Source organism: Loa loa (assembly GCF_000183805.2).
Source record: "Loa loa unplaced genomic scaffold supercont3.222, whole genome shotgun sequence".
In the NCBI taxonomy this organism is placed as follows: domain Eukaryota; kingdom Metazoa; phylum Nematoda; class Chromadorea; order Rhabditida; family Onchocercidae; genus Loa; species Loa loa.
In genome coordinates, this window is record NW_018108402.1 from 53853 (window position 1) to 71288 (window position 17436).

The window sequence follows — 17436 nt, forward strand, 5'->3', positions numbered from 1 at the left end:
ATACTATTAATTTTACTTAACTACTATATATATATATATATATATATACGTAGGTTGTGATAATCAGCATTTACTCGAATTTAAAAACAATCTTCATGCCTTTGCAAATTCCTGTGCCATTATAAGTATACATCTATTCATACTAATAAATACTGATGATACATATCATATTTCGTCCATATTTGACATCGTCAAGAATTTTCACAGTTCCAATTTTTCTGTCATTAATATATGAAACCGTGTTGGTAGAAATACACCATGTTGTGGATCAATTCGTATTTTAGTGCGACAAACAATTAACTATTACAGCAAAGAAATTAGATTAAAAAGTGGCCTGGTTTGAGTGTTTTGCCTTTTCAGAATCAATCTCATGTAATTTGATTCTTTATGAAAAAAAAGCATTTGAAGGGAAGAAGGAAACGACAAATTATATGGTAAATAAGAACAAAGTAAATAAATTCACCAGCGGATTGATGCATGTATATATATGTGTGTGTGTGTGTGTGTGTGTGTGTGTGTGCGTGTGTGTGTGTGTGTGTGTATATCCTAACGTTCCGGTTTCCCTTGCAATGGCCTACCAGATCAATCCTAATGATTCTTATATTCGAAGTAAAGACGTCGACTGAAGTATGGTTGCAAACTGAACAACGATAACATCAATTCCTTCTGGAAAGTACTTTGTACAAAGCTAAGGTAACATCACATTTCTTGGCAAGAATGTTACAGATCGAGAATTAGTCTTGGCGCTCTGTAAATAATGCTACATTAAAGTATTTTGAAGGAATCGTTCAGTGCTAAATTGAAATTCAAATGAATTCTTATTTATTAAAACCAACTTTTCCAGTAAGTTAAGTCCACTTTGCCGGATCATAGTTTGTTAATCTATAAAACTTTGCCATCCCGATTAATTAACTTGTTTAATGAAAACCCATAAATTTGCATTTCAGTTCAAGATTCTCGAACCAATTCTTTAGATTGTTTTATTTTGTAATTGGAGGGGAAAATGAACGAAAAAAAGCAACATTTGACAACTCTAAATGGGCATAATAAAAGTTGAAAATAAATCATTGCATCTACAACAGCATTTTATCACCGCAGCTGCGATGTATTAGGACCATGAAGACATTTGCATAGTAAGAATATTCTTACTATCTCTCAAACAGCCTTTCGTTATCTTTTATATTTTTCCGAATTAATAGGGCTAACCGTATTTTTTGGTGCTCCAAATTTTCATATCTTTGCAAGATTTTTGGAATCCAAATTCACTTCTTAAAAGATATAAATGACAGGTAGTGCTGAGTGAGAAGATATGAAGATTCCATTTGGATGTTTTCAATGTGAGGGACGGTGTAGAAGAACCTAAGCAACTTTGATGAAGTTGTGAAATTAAAGAACGTTTAAAAAAAAGAAAATGATGCATTAAGAAATTAAGTAAAGCTAAATTTTAACGGGAATCATTTTTAGAGAACTAATATCCGCAGGACCCTCTCAAAACGAATGCAATATGTTGCGTGATCGTCACTCAAACTGCTCGACCAACCACAAAAGATGACATTCGAAACAACACTGCTAAACAATTTAACTGTGAGTGGAAACAATAAAATTATGAGAAAAAGATGGATTCAGGACAATAATTATAATAAAGTCTTGCAGCGGCGAAAAAAAGAAAGCGGAAGTACTAAAAGTCGGCTGCTGTGATAGTAACTGAGAAAGCATGTATGAAGGACAGATAATAGCGTTTGAAATTCTTAGAAAGTTTGTTGTGGATTTATGGTTAGACTATGAAATACATCATATTTTGCGTTTCACTTCCGGTAGTCAAATATTGTTGGAGCGGGAGAGGGACAGTCGGGAGCTATGGCAGTCATATTCGGCAAGTTGATGTATCTCCATTAGGTGATAGGTTCTAGATTCCTTCCACTGTTAATTATTAAGTTTGATTTAATAATACAAACAATGAATTGAATTGCTTTAATCAACCTACATTTGTTACTGGCAGCATTGGAATAAATGAAATAGGGAAATAAAAAATGAACTGTGCCAAAATAAGTCAAACGAATGTTGCAAGCATATCAGTTTTCCTTTTAGAAATTCCCGAAAGTGGTTCTTCAAGGACATTGGTTTGCCGACATGTATGTGCACTACTGAAATGACAGTAATTTGAAAAAAGTCAAACGTTAAGTATCTTATCAAAGTACGCTAAAATATCAGAGAAATACTTATCATTAATCAAACTCGGTATACATACCGTACCTGTCGACTTTGTTGTCTGTTTGTGCCTTGAAGAAAAGGTGACACATACCTACCTAGGTCGTCCAATGAATCTTGATTCATGATCGTGACAAGAGCGCGTGGCCTTTCCTTTCATCTAGCCGACAGGTAGCTGCGCACAGACAGATCAAATCGATGAAAGAATAACAGAAAGAGAAGGCGGTGCAGTTAGAACGCATCAAATTTAACGATAAGACAGATTACAAATCAGCATTTGATTGAGATTTATTATCCCTCAATATGTCCCCACCACGCTGAGAAGAATGTTGCCAAATGTGCACTCGAAAATTTCCGAGAAATGGGGAACAAATAAGAATTTTAGTTATTTCATTGAATGAAATGTCTTTCCAGTTTAGAAGTCTTCGAGATAAACCTATCAAAACTTATCTATTTCATCAATTTTATTACTTATGACTCATCATTTCAAAATCTTTTTAACCTCATATAATTTAAGATGATTCCAACAATACTAACTTACAAAACTCGAACCCTTTCATCCAATATATGTAACAATTTCATACAGAACATTAGTAGCATGTATGATGGTGAGCCAACGAGTACCGACATGGCTGCTCTTGTTATGCACATTGTCAGCTTGAATGTAAATACATGGCTGTGGATTGGTTAGGAACTATCTGCTTTCTAGCATGGTCTAGTTATCGGGTTAAAGGTCGCCGTCAGATGCTACTGGAAAGATTTCTTATTTGACAACTCTTTGAATCCTGTTCTTTTTCAAGCTCTTTTCTATCCAGATCTTAGTACTTCGAACGAGGAGTGGGACCCTTCCAAATTAACTTTTATGTTTCCCTCATATCGTTTTCCCTTTTCCCACTAGGAAATAATGAAATGTTACATTGTATACAGTATATGTTGGTGATTGCATGAACAAGTTAGTTGCTGTAGAATTATTAGTAATGATTAATATTAGTTTGCAGTAAGTTTGAAACTTTCCCGTAAATATGCTCACTTGTCGAAAGAGACGATAAATCAAGCATATTGTACACAGTAAGTATAATGCTTTAAATTCATCGTAGATGAGTGCTCCTGTTGGTTACAATTCCCCTCAGTCACAACAGCACACTTCACTGCAACAGTCACAAATAGTGAGACCTGTGGGGCACAATCTTCAGGCTACTGCACAGGGCCATCCTCTGCTTTCACGTCTCGAGACACTTATCCAGACGATCGGTGATACCGGCCAGCGAGATGATCTGAAATTAAAAGCTTTACAGGTAATACACCAATTACTGCATATCTTTCATTGCAAATTCTGCCGAATAATTTTGCCAAAAATGAAATGAAATTTATATGTTCTAATGTAAAGTTATTGCGCATCATACAAGCACTGGTTTTCAAACATTTGAGAAAAATATGGAGCTCTGAAACTTGTGGGTTCTGTCATTATTGCCTAGTAAACTTCCCGGAAAAAATCTGTAATCGATGATAGTAGTTCATGTTTGATTGCCTGACAAGCAAAGATGATATAGGAAACCGAAGTAAATATGGTTTTAATAGGAACAATGATGTTGCTGTTTAATTATTTCGTAGTCAGTCTATTATCATTCGAGGTATAAATACTATTATACTCGAGGTATAAGTATGTGATTATTTCGACTATCTAAATTGGCAAACTTTCTTCATTGAACCATTGAGATATGATTCATTGGCATCTGATTAGTGTGAATATAAAGTTTTGTCATTTTTCCTATTTGTATTTTTTGTTTGTTTATTATTTTGCATAATTTTTAGGAAATAAGCAATAGCTTCGAAGAAATGGCAACGACATCTGCTTTCCAAATAGTCCAGGAAAATCTGTTACGCACATTTTTGAAAATTTTTCAAGATACCGTTCCTCAGTTTATTGGCGAAAATAACACACAGGTGCGGTCATTATGGATATCTTTTATTAAGCCATTTTCACAATTTATTTATAAATCATTATCCACAAAATTAATTGATTGAGCTTAAACGATGAAAATATTTTGCGATTTATTCAAAAGGACATGGAATTGTGAAGAAAACTTTAAGGGGAGGAGTGAGAAGATATATCAGGATATTTGACTGCGTTACACTGCATATTATCTAATCATCTAATACTTTATTTACCTCATCAGCACTGTCTCCATTTAAAAGCACAAGATCTTGATAAATTTTTCAATTATTTCAGCAGTTACGGAAGCTGATACTTGAACTGATATTACGTATGAACTGCAATGAAATCGTTAAGCAGTACGCAAAACTTATCCTTACTCAACTTACAAAAGTGATTCAAGTTGAGAATGAGGAAAATGCTGTTATTGCTATCAAAATTATCAGTGAACATCAACGTGCATTTAGGGCTGTCTTCACACCAGAGGTTTTTTGTTTCTTATTGAGGTTTAAATTTCATTTTCTATTCCTCTCTATCGTCCACTCAGTTACAAGGCTGCTTTGAATAGCACCAAAGATTTCTCTGAACTGTTAAAAAGTTATTTGGCACGTCACGTATTGCATAATTATTTTCCACTTTTCAGATCCCGGCAATTATCAATCATTTTAAAGCAGTGTATCGTGATATGCCGCAACATATTACTAGTGGACGCATGTTTGAACAACGAAACCTTCGACACTGTGGAATGGAAGATAGTGTAATTGAATCTGTAAGTTATTGGCTAGATGATTTCTAGCTGCATAGTGTATTCCTCTATAAACATATCTTGCTATAGTTAAAGAGAAAACTTCTCCTTTAAGATAAACTACAGAAATTTACATGTGGGAGCAAGCATTTAGTATTTTTGACATATTACTATCAACAGACAGTTGCTCCACAGTTATGGCTTAATGCACCTTCAAAGTAAGGTATGGATGGTGATTCCTCCGAAAAGATATTTCAGTCACTGCAAAATTGTTATATGCCGACAATTGTCTACCTTCCCGAAACTTCGGGAGATGGTACTCAACGTGATAGCGGTTACTCTTTAATCCCTCGTGCTTCACAGAGTGTAAAAGTTTTGTCAGAAGTGCCCATGTTTTGTATTATTTTGTTTCAAATTCATCGTCATCACATTCAAAATGAGGTTTGTTTCAGGGTTCGATATTTAAAGGAATTGGTAAAGACCTTTAATCTTCTTTTAAAAGTACTGGCAAATTCTAAAATATGCCTTATAATACTAATTTCACAGTATACCCAATTCAAATTAGATATTTCTACATTTCACAACGGTATCAGTAATAATGTATATGTTGGTCGCGATTGAGCGACCAAATCCAAAATAATTTATGAAAAATATCAAGTTGATTGAAATCTTCCTTTTAGAACGGAATCTCTTCACTTGATCATTTAATCGTACATAGTGAAAAGACGAAAATCATCTCAATTTCCATAAAACATAGATTTTACAGTTAATGGAATTATTCTCGCTCATGGTGCAATATTGTACACTTTCAATACCTCACGATCAGCAGATTAGTACCTCATTTAGCACACTATTGGCTGATGAATTTTATAGTTCGCAAGTGCGAGCACTGACATTTTTGGGGTTCATCTCATCTCGTTCCACTGTGGTTAGTGCTTTTTTCAGAAATGTTAAATTGTAGAAAAATTTTCTCTATTTTATGCTTAAGATTGATCATTCGTGACTATCAACTCTCAAGTATTTATCAGGATTGCCATTTTCGTCTTGGTTAACTGATCATTATACTTCAGTCTACAAATTGTTTAGATAGCTGTTGAATAAAACGGAACACTTAAAGTGGTGAGGATGGTATTTTATGTGGAAGTCAGTGCTCTAACCAACCTATGAGCAGCCCTGGAGATCTTGAGAAATTTAGTTCCAAATAGTGGTATTAGATTAAAAACAGATATGATTCAAGATCGGATTGGAAAAACCTTTGCTTGATATGTCATGTCGGTTTCTAACGTGTATTATCTTTGTTCTCATGGATTTCTAACGTGTATTATCTTTGTTCTTATGGACTTTTCTAAATTATTCTTTCATTTTTAGTTCAACGTGAGTGAAGTAATAAGTAATCATGGAACGCAAATAGTTCAGTCGATAATGCAAATGTTGGAGCGTTGTCCATATGAAAACTACTCGATGAGACGTGAGCTAATTGGGACAGTAAAAAATATTTTTGTCACCGACCTTCAGACTAAATTTATCCCAGTTATCCCGAAACTCTTTAATGAGAATCTCATGTTAGGCAGTGGATTCAGTTCGATGGATTTTCTAAGGTTTACTACATTTTATTAAAATACACAACCAATTAGAAAGTCTGTGTATAATTTTTCTATAGTATCTTTTTTTGTCTACTCTACCTCTCTTTTCTGAGTTCTAACTTTGGTGAACGTGTATAAAGGATCCTTATCTGTTCTAGATGGTTCTGAAATCAATCGTCTCAGTTGCTTTTGCTCTTGAAGCATTTTTAAATTCCCATTGCAGACCAACTATGTATACAATGCTAGCAGATCTTGTGCATCATGTACGCGGCCATCTATCTTACAATCTGCTTTGTTGGTTGGTAGTTTTATTACTTTTGAGAATGATCACTGTATTTTGCAGATTCAATTATGGTCAAAATCTCAAATTTTTTTTAGCTCAGTTTATGCATTCACAAAAAGTATGTTTGATCCTGCAATACAACCTACGGTGCAATCAATGTGCATCAAGTTAATGATGAATCTTATTGAATCGTTTGTTGTTACCGAGAAAAATCATCCTGATCAACCGGCAAGTTTGCACCATTAGCGAATAACATGTAGTATCATGGGATATACATTACTGGAAGCAGATAATACGCATTAGAATAGTTGCGAATTTTAGAGACTTTTGACATCATTTTTAGCATTTATACGATTTTATTCCATTTTCAACAACATCTGTAAGAAAACTAAATGAGGGGATGAATGTTTGAGATTTACTTTTAGTGCCGTGATATACTGTTTTGTTTATTGGAAAATTATGTGCGGAAACTTAAATGGTTGGCGCGGTACCAACTACCGATAATATTGGAAAAAAATGCGAATAATATCATGAATACACCTTTACTCTATCCTGATAGAAGTGTTAGGTATCTTTTTTAATCTATACAATTCTTGAAAAGCACGCTTATTATGGAAGTCGAAAATATCAATTTTCTGTGCATAACAAACAATTGGGCATGGATGAATTTCTTGTAAACAGAAATTTCTAGGATCTTTGTTCCTAATAAATAACTTCTTTTTAGGATGTTTCATAGAGAAACATTGTTTTTTCATTTTGTAAGATGATTCGAAATCCATAAAAATTCGTGTAGTAACAGAACTAACTGATACGTTTGAAGCGTGTCTAATATTTGAAACATGGATTACTTTAATCCATGAAGATAACAAATATTTGTTTCTTCAATTCGTCTTATTATGCGTTGAAATTTCTAGCACTTCCCAGTCATCACGCGGTGATTTTTCTTTTGCAAATGGTAAAGGCAAATTGGATGAGGTTAATGTTGATTTTTTAAGCAACTTTTTTCATTTTTTTTAATGATTTTCCAATGATGAAGCTGGACCGCGAAGATATAATTTGTGAAATGCTAGCAGCTTTTGCTAAATTTTTATTACATTTGTATTAGAACTAATTATGAAAAAAAAATACTAACGAGAATTTCTTAAATTTCCAAAATGGTTAATATCTTAATGTTTTAGCTGGTCGTCCGTAACAAAATGATTAAGGAAGATCCAACATCACCGCTTTCTTCAGAAAGCGATTTTGATTTCTGTACCTGGGGTAATGAAAACGATAAAAGTCATAGTTCATCGTCTTCCTTTCTTCCAGTATCAACGAAGACAGGGAAGGTGAGATCCTTATTGCGGAAATTGGAATGAAGTAAAAGTTATACTTTGGTATCTTCATAATTTGCTCATTTTTAAAGACTTTTATACCCTAGTTAGTAGGCAGAATCGACTGGGCCAATATGCTTTTCCTTTCTTTTTTTTGATAAAGTTCGCAGGAAATCCTTGCATGGAATGGACGTATAATAGCACCTTGTTCTGTATTCATGATCTGTCTCAACGACATGGTATGAATAATCCTAGCGTTTTACAGATGTGGTGAAACAATCGCTTATTTTTATCCATTTTTCCTTGTTGAACTTTTGGATGGTCAGTCATATACAACAGTCATTCTGTTTTTATCATTTAGTCTTCTTTCCAGACATCGACGCCTGAAGAGATACTGAGTCAATACTGGGTTACTGGCATTCCATCTTACACTCTGCTTGAATGTAGGAACATGATCCGAGTGCTTGTTCAAGCCTGCAAACATGCCGTACATGCTTTGAAGGATACTCATGCTACAAATCGTCAGATTTTTTTCCCATTGATAGGAAATCATCCATAGTTAATCTGCGATTTATGTTTGTAATATAAAGTTAACGAGCCAACTTTTAGCATTAAATGATATGCATGAAAATTATATTTCGCCAAGTATTTGCACTATATCATAGTTATTCATTGCTAATATGGCTGAGAATGGTCATTCAGACATTAGGAATAACTTATTTTCTAATGAAAATAAGAATTTATTAATATTGCACTAAAAATTAGTCATCCAGATGCGATATCGCCAGATTATGAAGCAAAGATAATTGAGCAGCTCTTCCGTTATGGTTTGCGATGTCTTGATATATATGTGATCTGCCCAGTGTCAAGTCAAGTTCCATCAACACAGCAAAGGTTAGTCACTGCTTTAATTTTCCAAGAAATTCAAAAGACGCGAAGAAAATGCATCAGATAGAAAAAATTTATGATAGCATTAAAATAAAAAAAACGAAATGGAAAATGTCAAACTGAATTAAGGTTTTCAAATGGAGTACGCACAAAAGAGGAGAAGGAAGTTTTGGAGCTTTTTGGTTCCATTTTTACATTGCTGAATCCATCAATTTTTAAAGAAATCATATCAAAACGGATTGATGTAAGTCTTAAAGCTTGATATGGTCCATTTCTTCAGTGCATTTTTTTTATTTCTTTTTCATTTTGCCATTTTATCTACGGGATACGGGATTTTGCTCTTCAGTATTTCATCGAAAGATTGGCTTCAAATTATGGACTTCAAATCATATGTAGTTCACTGCTGGTTAATTCTTTGACGTCAGCCAATTTTGGTGATATATTAATTCGTTTCCTCATGAAGAAATTACCAGATCTAGCTGGTAAGCTCTTCTTCACTCGATTCTCTTATTCCATATTTTTTAATCACGTTTTTCAGTGATGGAGTTTTTAGCTAATGTATTAGTTGTATTAGTTGTTTTACTACTGTTATCTAATTATGTTGTCTGATATACAAAATACTTAACTCAAATTTCGGTAATAATGATATGTGATATAGAGGACTACACGGAAGGCGAACTTAGCACGATTAGCACGAAAATTAGGAGAATGTAACCTATGTCGGAAAATATATGTTTTGTTTAGTAGTAATTGTAGAAATTGAGAATCTACAGTAGCGATTTTGAAACGATGAAAAATTATATATTGAAAAATAATATTTCTGTCTGAGATGAAATTTCAGAATGTTCGGAAAGGTCTTTTCTCTGGTTGAAACTGTTCAAAATTGTATTCTCTTCAGTTGGTTCGCAGCCTTCAGGATGCGCAGAAAATGAACGAATGCTTCGAGTACAGATACCATTTTTTGATGTTTTGAGAATTTAAGAATATGAAATATACTTTTTGAACAGTCTTAAGTCTAATGCTTACTTAAATCATCTTCAGTCTAGTACTCATCGGGCGCAAATGCGCGAATTATTGAATTATGTTTAACCGTACCCGTAAGATAATCAAGTCTTTGCATGGTCCGAAATTTTTTTTAGACTAATTTTTTATTTTATTTTTCTTTATAAATGGAAATTAATAACGAAAAAAAACTCCTTCAGTGGAAGATTTGCGGTTGTTTTTAAACTAATAAAAGCAGTTTGCATTTTTTTTCAATTTACATTTGAAATTCTGGTCTTAAAAGCAGCTAAAGTTTCAATAAATTCTCTTCTTCCAGCCATATCTACATGATCTGGTTCTACATTCGATGAAGTTGGCACTTCGAGCTCGAGAACCAATTAATTATTTTCTTTTGCTTCGAGCACTTTTCCGGTAATTCCTGTTTCTCTAGTGATTTTTATTATCTTCAAAGATACCATTTCGAGGGAATAAAAAATTTTTTTTTACGATCACTGTTTGGTTTTGTTGTCAGATATCATAAGTGGTAAATAACGAGGAATATACAAAAGCTGTTATATCCTATTTACAATTTATATATACCACTTTATATCCATGGTATTGAATGTTTCGAAATTCTTTAACTTTATCGAATTCAGTTCGATAAAGTATGGATCGAGAATTATCTATAATAACTTACGGAACTGCTAGTCATTAACTTTGATTCTACATAATTCGAAGATTTTCTGCAGGCTATCAAACATATTCTATTAAACGCGAATATTAATTATTCCTTCCAAATTATACCTACAGCTGAATTGCGTTAATGTTAAACATCATATATAAATCATTATTAAATTAATATCAATTTCAATAAGGAACCTTTGAGAGCCATACGATTATCTAGATTTTCCAAATCATTTCAGTTCAATTGGTGGCGGAAGCTACGACTTGCTTTACCAGACATTTCTACCCCTTCTGCCGACACTTCTGCATCAGTTAAATCGTCTTCAATCTAGTACCCATCGGGCGCAAATGCGTGAATTGTTTATTGAATTGTGTTTAACCGTACCCGTAAGGTAATCAAGAAATTTTTGTCCGAAATTTTTTTAAAGATATTCGATACTGTCTTCTTTTAAGTATTATGTATAAGAGTTGAATGTGGATATTAACTATTCTTTTTAAACAAAACTTACAACTAAATTGCGTTAATATTAAAATCATATATAAATTATAAATGTTGGATATCAAGTGAGTGGATCTCTTTTTAGGTTGTCGTCATTGTTGCCTTACCTACCCTTGTTAATGGACCCTTTGGTATGCGCTCTGAATGGAAGCAGTAGTCTCATTCAGCAGGTTGTTGAATCTTCTTCATTTTTATATACACATACAATATATATATGTATACATTATATATATATATATATTTGTATATATACACGTATATATATATATATAAATATGTATATATGTATATGTATATATATATATATATATATATATATGTATATGTGTATATATATACATACATGTACATATATATACATATATGTATATATATATGTATATATATACATATGTATGCATATATAGACAATTTTTTAGTATATCTTTCTATATTTATATTCATTCATTGATTTATTTGCTTGTTTATGTATTTACTTAATTAATTAATTGATTTGTTTTATTTATCTATATAATATTTACAGAATAAATCGTCAAAGAAATTGTTAAATCGAAAATTGAAATTTCTTTGTTCGACTATTTTTGGACTAAGTTGTATTTACGTTATATTTGTCAAGTCATATTATATTTATTAAATTATTAAGTTATATTTATTAAGTTGTATTTTTTTAAAGTTACATTTAAGTTATATTTAGTAGACACTTTCCTTTTTTGTTTCTTTCTTTTTTTTAAACTATCATAACTTTATTTTCTATTACGTTCCAATTTCTCCTTTATCACTTTTTACCTAAATATTGATGGAAAAGTTAAAATTTTTATTATATGCAAAATTTAATGGAAATTTAGACTTGTGACAAAGTTTATTCTGATATCCTCATTTAAGACAGTTTAAGTCTGATACCATTATTTACAATAGTTTCTGACTTGATATACCTAAATATAGTAATGGAAATTGTTGCTACTCTTATTATATTTTGTTATTGTTGTCGTTTTTGCAATAATATCAGATACTAAATAATTGCATTAGTCCAACTAACTATTCTATTGTATTCTTCTTTCTTTAATTTCATCCGATTTCTTAATAAAAAGTTAAATTTCTTATATATTTAAAGATTGTTATTGAAAATTTTTTAAAAAATTTTATAATTTCTGATCAGGATTTCATTCAAATAGCATAATTTAGAATACTATTTCATGCAATAATTTTTGGAATATATTAGATGTTTCTAGTTTAAAATTATAAATCCATTATGTACAATTAAATTTTCTGAAATCATTTCAAAATTATCGAATATTTATTCATTTATTTAACAAACCTTTCACATTTACAGTCTCTCATACAGGGGATTTTGAACCATATTATTTTAAAATGTCTTGGTAAAAATTTTTGCCGTATGTTCCATAATCGCTCTCTTTATTTTATTGACCGGTTTATTTGTATGGATTGTCTGGAAGTATCATCAATAATTTTGTTGTATAATTTCAGTAACAAAAAAGGTAAAACATAGGAAGGTAAATTTTTTTTTTGTCCTTTTGCAGGATATATTAATGGATCACGCATTACGAACAATATCATATATTGCTGATATCGGTGATCTGGTTGTCTTGATGGCACGCCGAATGTCGCAATCATCTAAGGAGGATTTTTCCGTAAGGTATGCAATCTTTTTAATTGAAATTTCTACTTTATTAATTGTGATTTATCGAGAAATATTTAAAGACTTTTCCATTAAAAATAGATTAAAATATATAATAGATAGCTAACTGATAGGTTGATTAAATTTATGTGATTATCAAAGATGATAATATGAATTTTATAAACTTTTGACTCCTTTTCTTTCGATTCAAATTTTAATAAATAAAAATTTATCAAGCTAAAGTGTTATCAAATACTTTACTTCTTTGATTAAATATTTCACTTATCAAATACTTTTTAGATTATTCAACTGTTAAATTTGTAATTTAAAAAGGAATGCTTTTTTGTATATATTTTCATTATTTTTTTTCCTCATTTTATTTCCAATTAAGAATTCCATTCATATCCATTAATGTGCAAACTATTTATCGGATGTTTCAGATTTTCATTTTAATATATAATGATAAAAAAGGGGGAAAAGTTTGGTGTTTTGAAAAGTTTATTGAAAATTTATTGTTCATTCATTCATTTGTTTCGATATTAACGCGAATTATTTTCAATTTTATTCCATTTGATTATTTGAGTACGAAATGATACGACCAGTTAATTGATGTAGATGTAAGCTACAATTTGAAATAAAGTCGATAGATGGATTAAACGGTTATTTCAGTTTGAAAGCAGAAATTTTTATAATTTTTATCGCAATAAATTTTATATTTAAAGTTAATTTTTTTAATTCTAAATTTGATCAAAAAAACTTGATCAAGCTAAATTTGATGATATTTTTGATATTTTGGAAAGAAATGATCTGTGAGAAATTAAATGAAAATAAAATTCATTTAAATCTTATAATAAATTACTGAGATTCATTAAGGAAAAATGGAGGAATTTAAAAAATTGATGAAATAAAGTTACATCAATGAACAATTAGTACAAGAGATATTTTTGATTTTGTGGAAAAGTGACAAATGCAATTAATGAATTTCATTTAGTTAATATATACTGTAGGGAAGTGGATAACGAAATAGGACAAGGGAGAAGAGAGAAAGAGAGGGAGAATGTTGTTAAAATGATCTCTACCATAATAATAGTTCAATTTCAGGAATTTTAATAATTCCTCGGATTGACCAATCATTATAAATGAAGTTCATCCATCATCGATGAATGTATTTTGCATTTTGTTAAAATTTCAAGTAATAATTGTATTTTTCAAATGAAATATTAAAAAGGATGTGATAGATTAATTATAGAGAAAATATTTTTGTTTACAGTACACCTCGCGTGATATGTCATGTTTTCGAATCCGATGAAGCATCATTTATTGCCCAATCCATTGGACAAGCTTTTCAAGTTGCATATGTTGAATTTCTTCGAGCAAATGGTATCGATGATCCATCATATTTGCGTGAAATTGATTATCAGGTTCATTTTATTTTTTACTTTTTTGCACTAAATTTTATAGTATATATTTTTAATCCGAATGAAATTTATTTTCTTGTGTTTTTGAACTTATCGACTTCAAATTTAATTTCATGAATGCTCTGTCATGTTTGCTATTATAGGTAATTATTTTTCGAATTATATTTACTTAACCTTCAATAATGTATTGAAATTTAACTTTACATAATTGTAACTATACGTTTAAGAAAAGGATCATTTTTTTCATTCGTTACACACAATTTATTGATTAGTCTATCGATAATTAAATGATATTTTTTTTTATTTAATTTTTGCCAGTTATTTACTCAGTTTTTAATTTTTATCGATATTTTAATATATTTTAAGGAAGTTTTACATGTTTTAAAATAAATTTTAGGAACCTTTTATTTGCTAATTAACAATGTAAATATACAATTCAAACTGCAGTCACTTTGTAAAATGAAGATTTCAGGAAGTATTAAGTTCACAGGAATTAATGGGTGACGAGTTGGAGATGTTTGCTAAAAAGGAAACACAAAAAGATGTTGTTGTACCGAAAAAAGTTGGTGAACCGTTAGGTGTTGTAGTTGTTGAATCCGGTTGGGGTTCAATGTTACCAACGGTTGTTATTGCTAATTTACAACCAAATGGTGCTGCGGGCCGTTGCAATCATTTGAATATTGGTGATCAGGTAGGATATCTTTTTTTAATTAAAAAGTAACGACCATTTATTTATTTTTCTCACGAAATTTTCAAATTATAAATTTAAGAAAGAAAATGAAATACAAAAGTTAAAAAAACAAGATTTACATTCCAGTATTCTTTTTTATTCCTAATTTTTTTTCAGATAATTGCAATTAATGGCATTTCCCTAGTAGGTCTTCCTTTAGCTTCAGCACAGCAAAATATTAAGGTTAGCAAATTTGAATTTTCTCTAATGATAATTCTTCAGAAGCTTAATAATTATTACCACTATTATTATTATTACCACTACTATTATTATTATTTTCATCTGTTTTTACTATTTGGATGATAATTTATTAAAAAAATTGTTTGTAATATTTATAGGCGACAAAGAGTTGCACTGCTGTAAAATTAACGGTTGTTTCAACACCACCAGTTGTTGAAGTGAAAATTCGGCGTCCTGATACTAAATATCAACTTGGTTTTAGTGTACAAAATGGAGTGGTAAAAATTATTGTTACTTTATTTCACCTTTTAAAATTACTATTTATGGTTTTATTTATTTATTTATTCGGTTGTTACTGTTGTTTGAAATTTTAGAATGGATAAAAAGAAATTCACTATTCGCAGTAAATGTTTCCGACGACTAAACTTTTTTCGTTTAAAATTTCATAAATATTAGTTTTTTAAACAAGAATACAATTTAGTTTGAAAAAATTTACAACAAAACTGTAATGTATTGAATTGATAGGAAAAAAAATTAAATTAAAATTGTAATCTATTGAGATAGACAGATTAATTATGGATTAAAATGGGAGGTTATGATCAATTATCAGTTAAATCATAATAATGCTACATGTAATTTATGAATACGTTTAATATAATACTTGTTTGGCAATAAGTTTTTCAAATCTTTTCTAAAATTATTATCATAAGCAAATTTACTTTCATTTTTTTCTTCAAAAATTTTCACATTTTAGATTTGTAGTTTATTACGTGGTGGTATAGCGGAACGTGGTGGAATTCGTGTTGGCCATCGAATTATTGAAATTAATTCACAAAGTGTTGTTGCAGTTCCACATGAAAAAATTGTTAATATGCTAGCAACAGCAATTGGTGAGATTCATATGAAGACAATGCCAACATCAATGTTTCGACTGCTCACTGGCCAAGAAGTGCCAAATTATATTTGATAAATATTTTAACTTTATTTTTATCACTGCAATTTCCTCTTGTTTATTTTCATTCGTACATATTGTTGTTATTCATTTCGTTAATCCCTCAATTTTTTTTTTTTAGCTGTGTTTTCCTCTCATTTTATTTTTTAATTTTATTATTTTAAAGCCAATTGTTATTCTTCAAGCCATTCAATTTTTTTTCTTTTGTAATTTACTGAATGAAAAATTACTTTTATATGACAACTATTAATTAAAGATTATTGGTAGAGAATGTACACTTGTCAAATATATCAGATTTTCATTTTACACTTTAATACGTAAGGAAATTATTATATTATGGTTAAAATATCGGGAAAGTTTTTTTTTTTTTTTTGCTGTTTACCGTAACGGGTATAAGGGAAGGCTTTATGCAACTGATAGTATTTATGACTGAAATTAAGTTTATTTCTTACTAGAAATGTATATGGAATGTGACTTACATAGCCTTTCAAGTTTCTAATTTAGGATATTTAATTAGTATCTCACCTATCTTCTATGAATATTTTTGGATAAATCTCCCATATATTTATGGTAAATTGTAATCCCTTACAGGGATTTCAAGATAGAGTTAATTGATTACTCATTAGGACTAATTGTTTCATTTCGGAAGCTTTCATTCAATTCGTATATATCTTATATCCTTTTTTTAAATCTGTGATATAATAAAAAGCATTTCATTTAGGCACATCACATATGAGCTGTATTACTTACATCTATCTCTTTATGATGTTGAATTCATAGGAACTACCATCTTTTTCCTTCTTTATTTCTATATATATCATTTACTCTTTGTTCCTATTTCTTTTTGTTTGAAAAAAAAAATATATATGCTATATAACTATTATACAAAACGTGTTGTAAAAAAAAAATGGTTGATGCAGAAATTTGGAATAACTCACGTAACACATAAATATTTAACTTATGAAACGAGGAAAAAATTGTTTAAAGTAGTAAATGGTAAGGGGAAGAATTATTTCTGGTTTATTTGAATGTGGACAACAATGATAGGGAAATGTAATATGCACAGAAGAAAATATACAATAAGGACAAACAAGATACCTATACAGTTATGAAGGAAAAAAAAAATCACAATTTCTTGATATAACCATCCCAATCTATTTAACGGTACTTTTGAATTCTGTAAAAATAAAACATGTGTTTTTGTTTGCGTTTTTACATTGAAAATATAAAATGAAAGCGAACAAAATGCATTAAATGAAACTAGTGAAGTAATCAGCAGGTAATGAAGAAATGAAGTAACAAACCAAAATGTCGCATACGTTGGATTGGACAGATGTAAATGTATCCTAAAGCGTAATAGGGAAATCGTTCGATCACATGCGGTAAATCATTATTGAATGTTT

The 17436-nt window shown here is 30.3% G+C and overlaps 3 protein-coding genes across 3 annotated transcripts; all 3 read left to right on the top strand.

Annotated features, from left to right (window-relative positions):
- Positions 1 to 2725: 2725 nt before the first annotated feature.
- On the top strand, positions 2726 to 2899 carry LOAG_18195 (hypothetical protein; the record flags this gene model as incomplete). The annotated part of the gene is made up of 1 exon (XM_020450861.1): positions 2726 to 2899. The coding sequence occupies one exon, from the start codon at positions 2726 to 2728 to the stop codon at positions 2897 to 2899; it is 174 nt and encodes a 57-aa protein (XP_020305412.1).
- Positions 2900 to 3305: 406 nt separating this feature from the next.
- Positions 3306 to 11751, top strand: LOAG_18196 (hypothetical protein; the record flags this gene model as incomplete). Its single annotated transcript, XM_020450862.1, has 21 exons — positions 3306 to 3503; positions 4021 to 4152; positions 4439 to 4627; positions 4785 to 4910; positions 5145 to 5327; positions 5653 to 5814; positions 6255 to 6484; positions 6693 to 6767; positions 6848 to 6980; positions 7178 to 7320; positions 7667 to 7727; positions 7931 to 8080; positions 8439 to 8586; positions 8839 to 8959; positions 9083 to 9197; positions 9300 to 9435; positions 9795 to 9898; positions 10272 to 10366; positions 10858 to 11010; positions 11203 to 11287; positions 11641 to 11751. The coding sequence occupies 21 exons, from the start codon at positions 3306 to 3308 to the stop codon at positions 11749 to 11751; spliced, it is 2850 nt and encodes a 949-aa protein (XP_020305413.1).
- Positions 11752 to 12664: 913 nt separating this feature from the next.
- Positions 12665 to 16152, top strand: LOAG_03415 (X11 protein; the record flags this gene model as incomplete). Its single annotated transcript, XM_003138952.2, has 6 exons — positions 12665 to 12771; positions 14024 to 14174; positions 14644 to 14862; positions 15019 to 15084; positions 15240 to 15359; positions 15836 to 16152. 6 exons carry the CDS (start codon positions 12665 to 12667, stop codon positions 16046 to 16048), a joined length of 876 nt encoding a protein of 291 aa, XP_003139000.1. The 3' UTR covers positions 16049 to 16152.
- Between the last annotated feature and the right edge of the window lie 1284 nt (positions 16153 to 17436).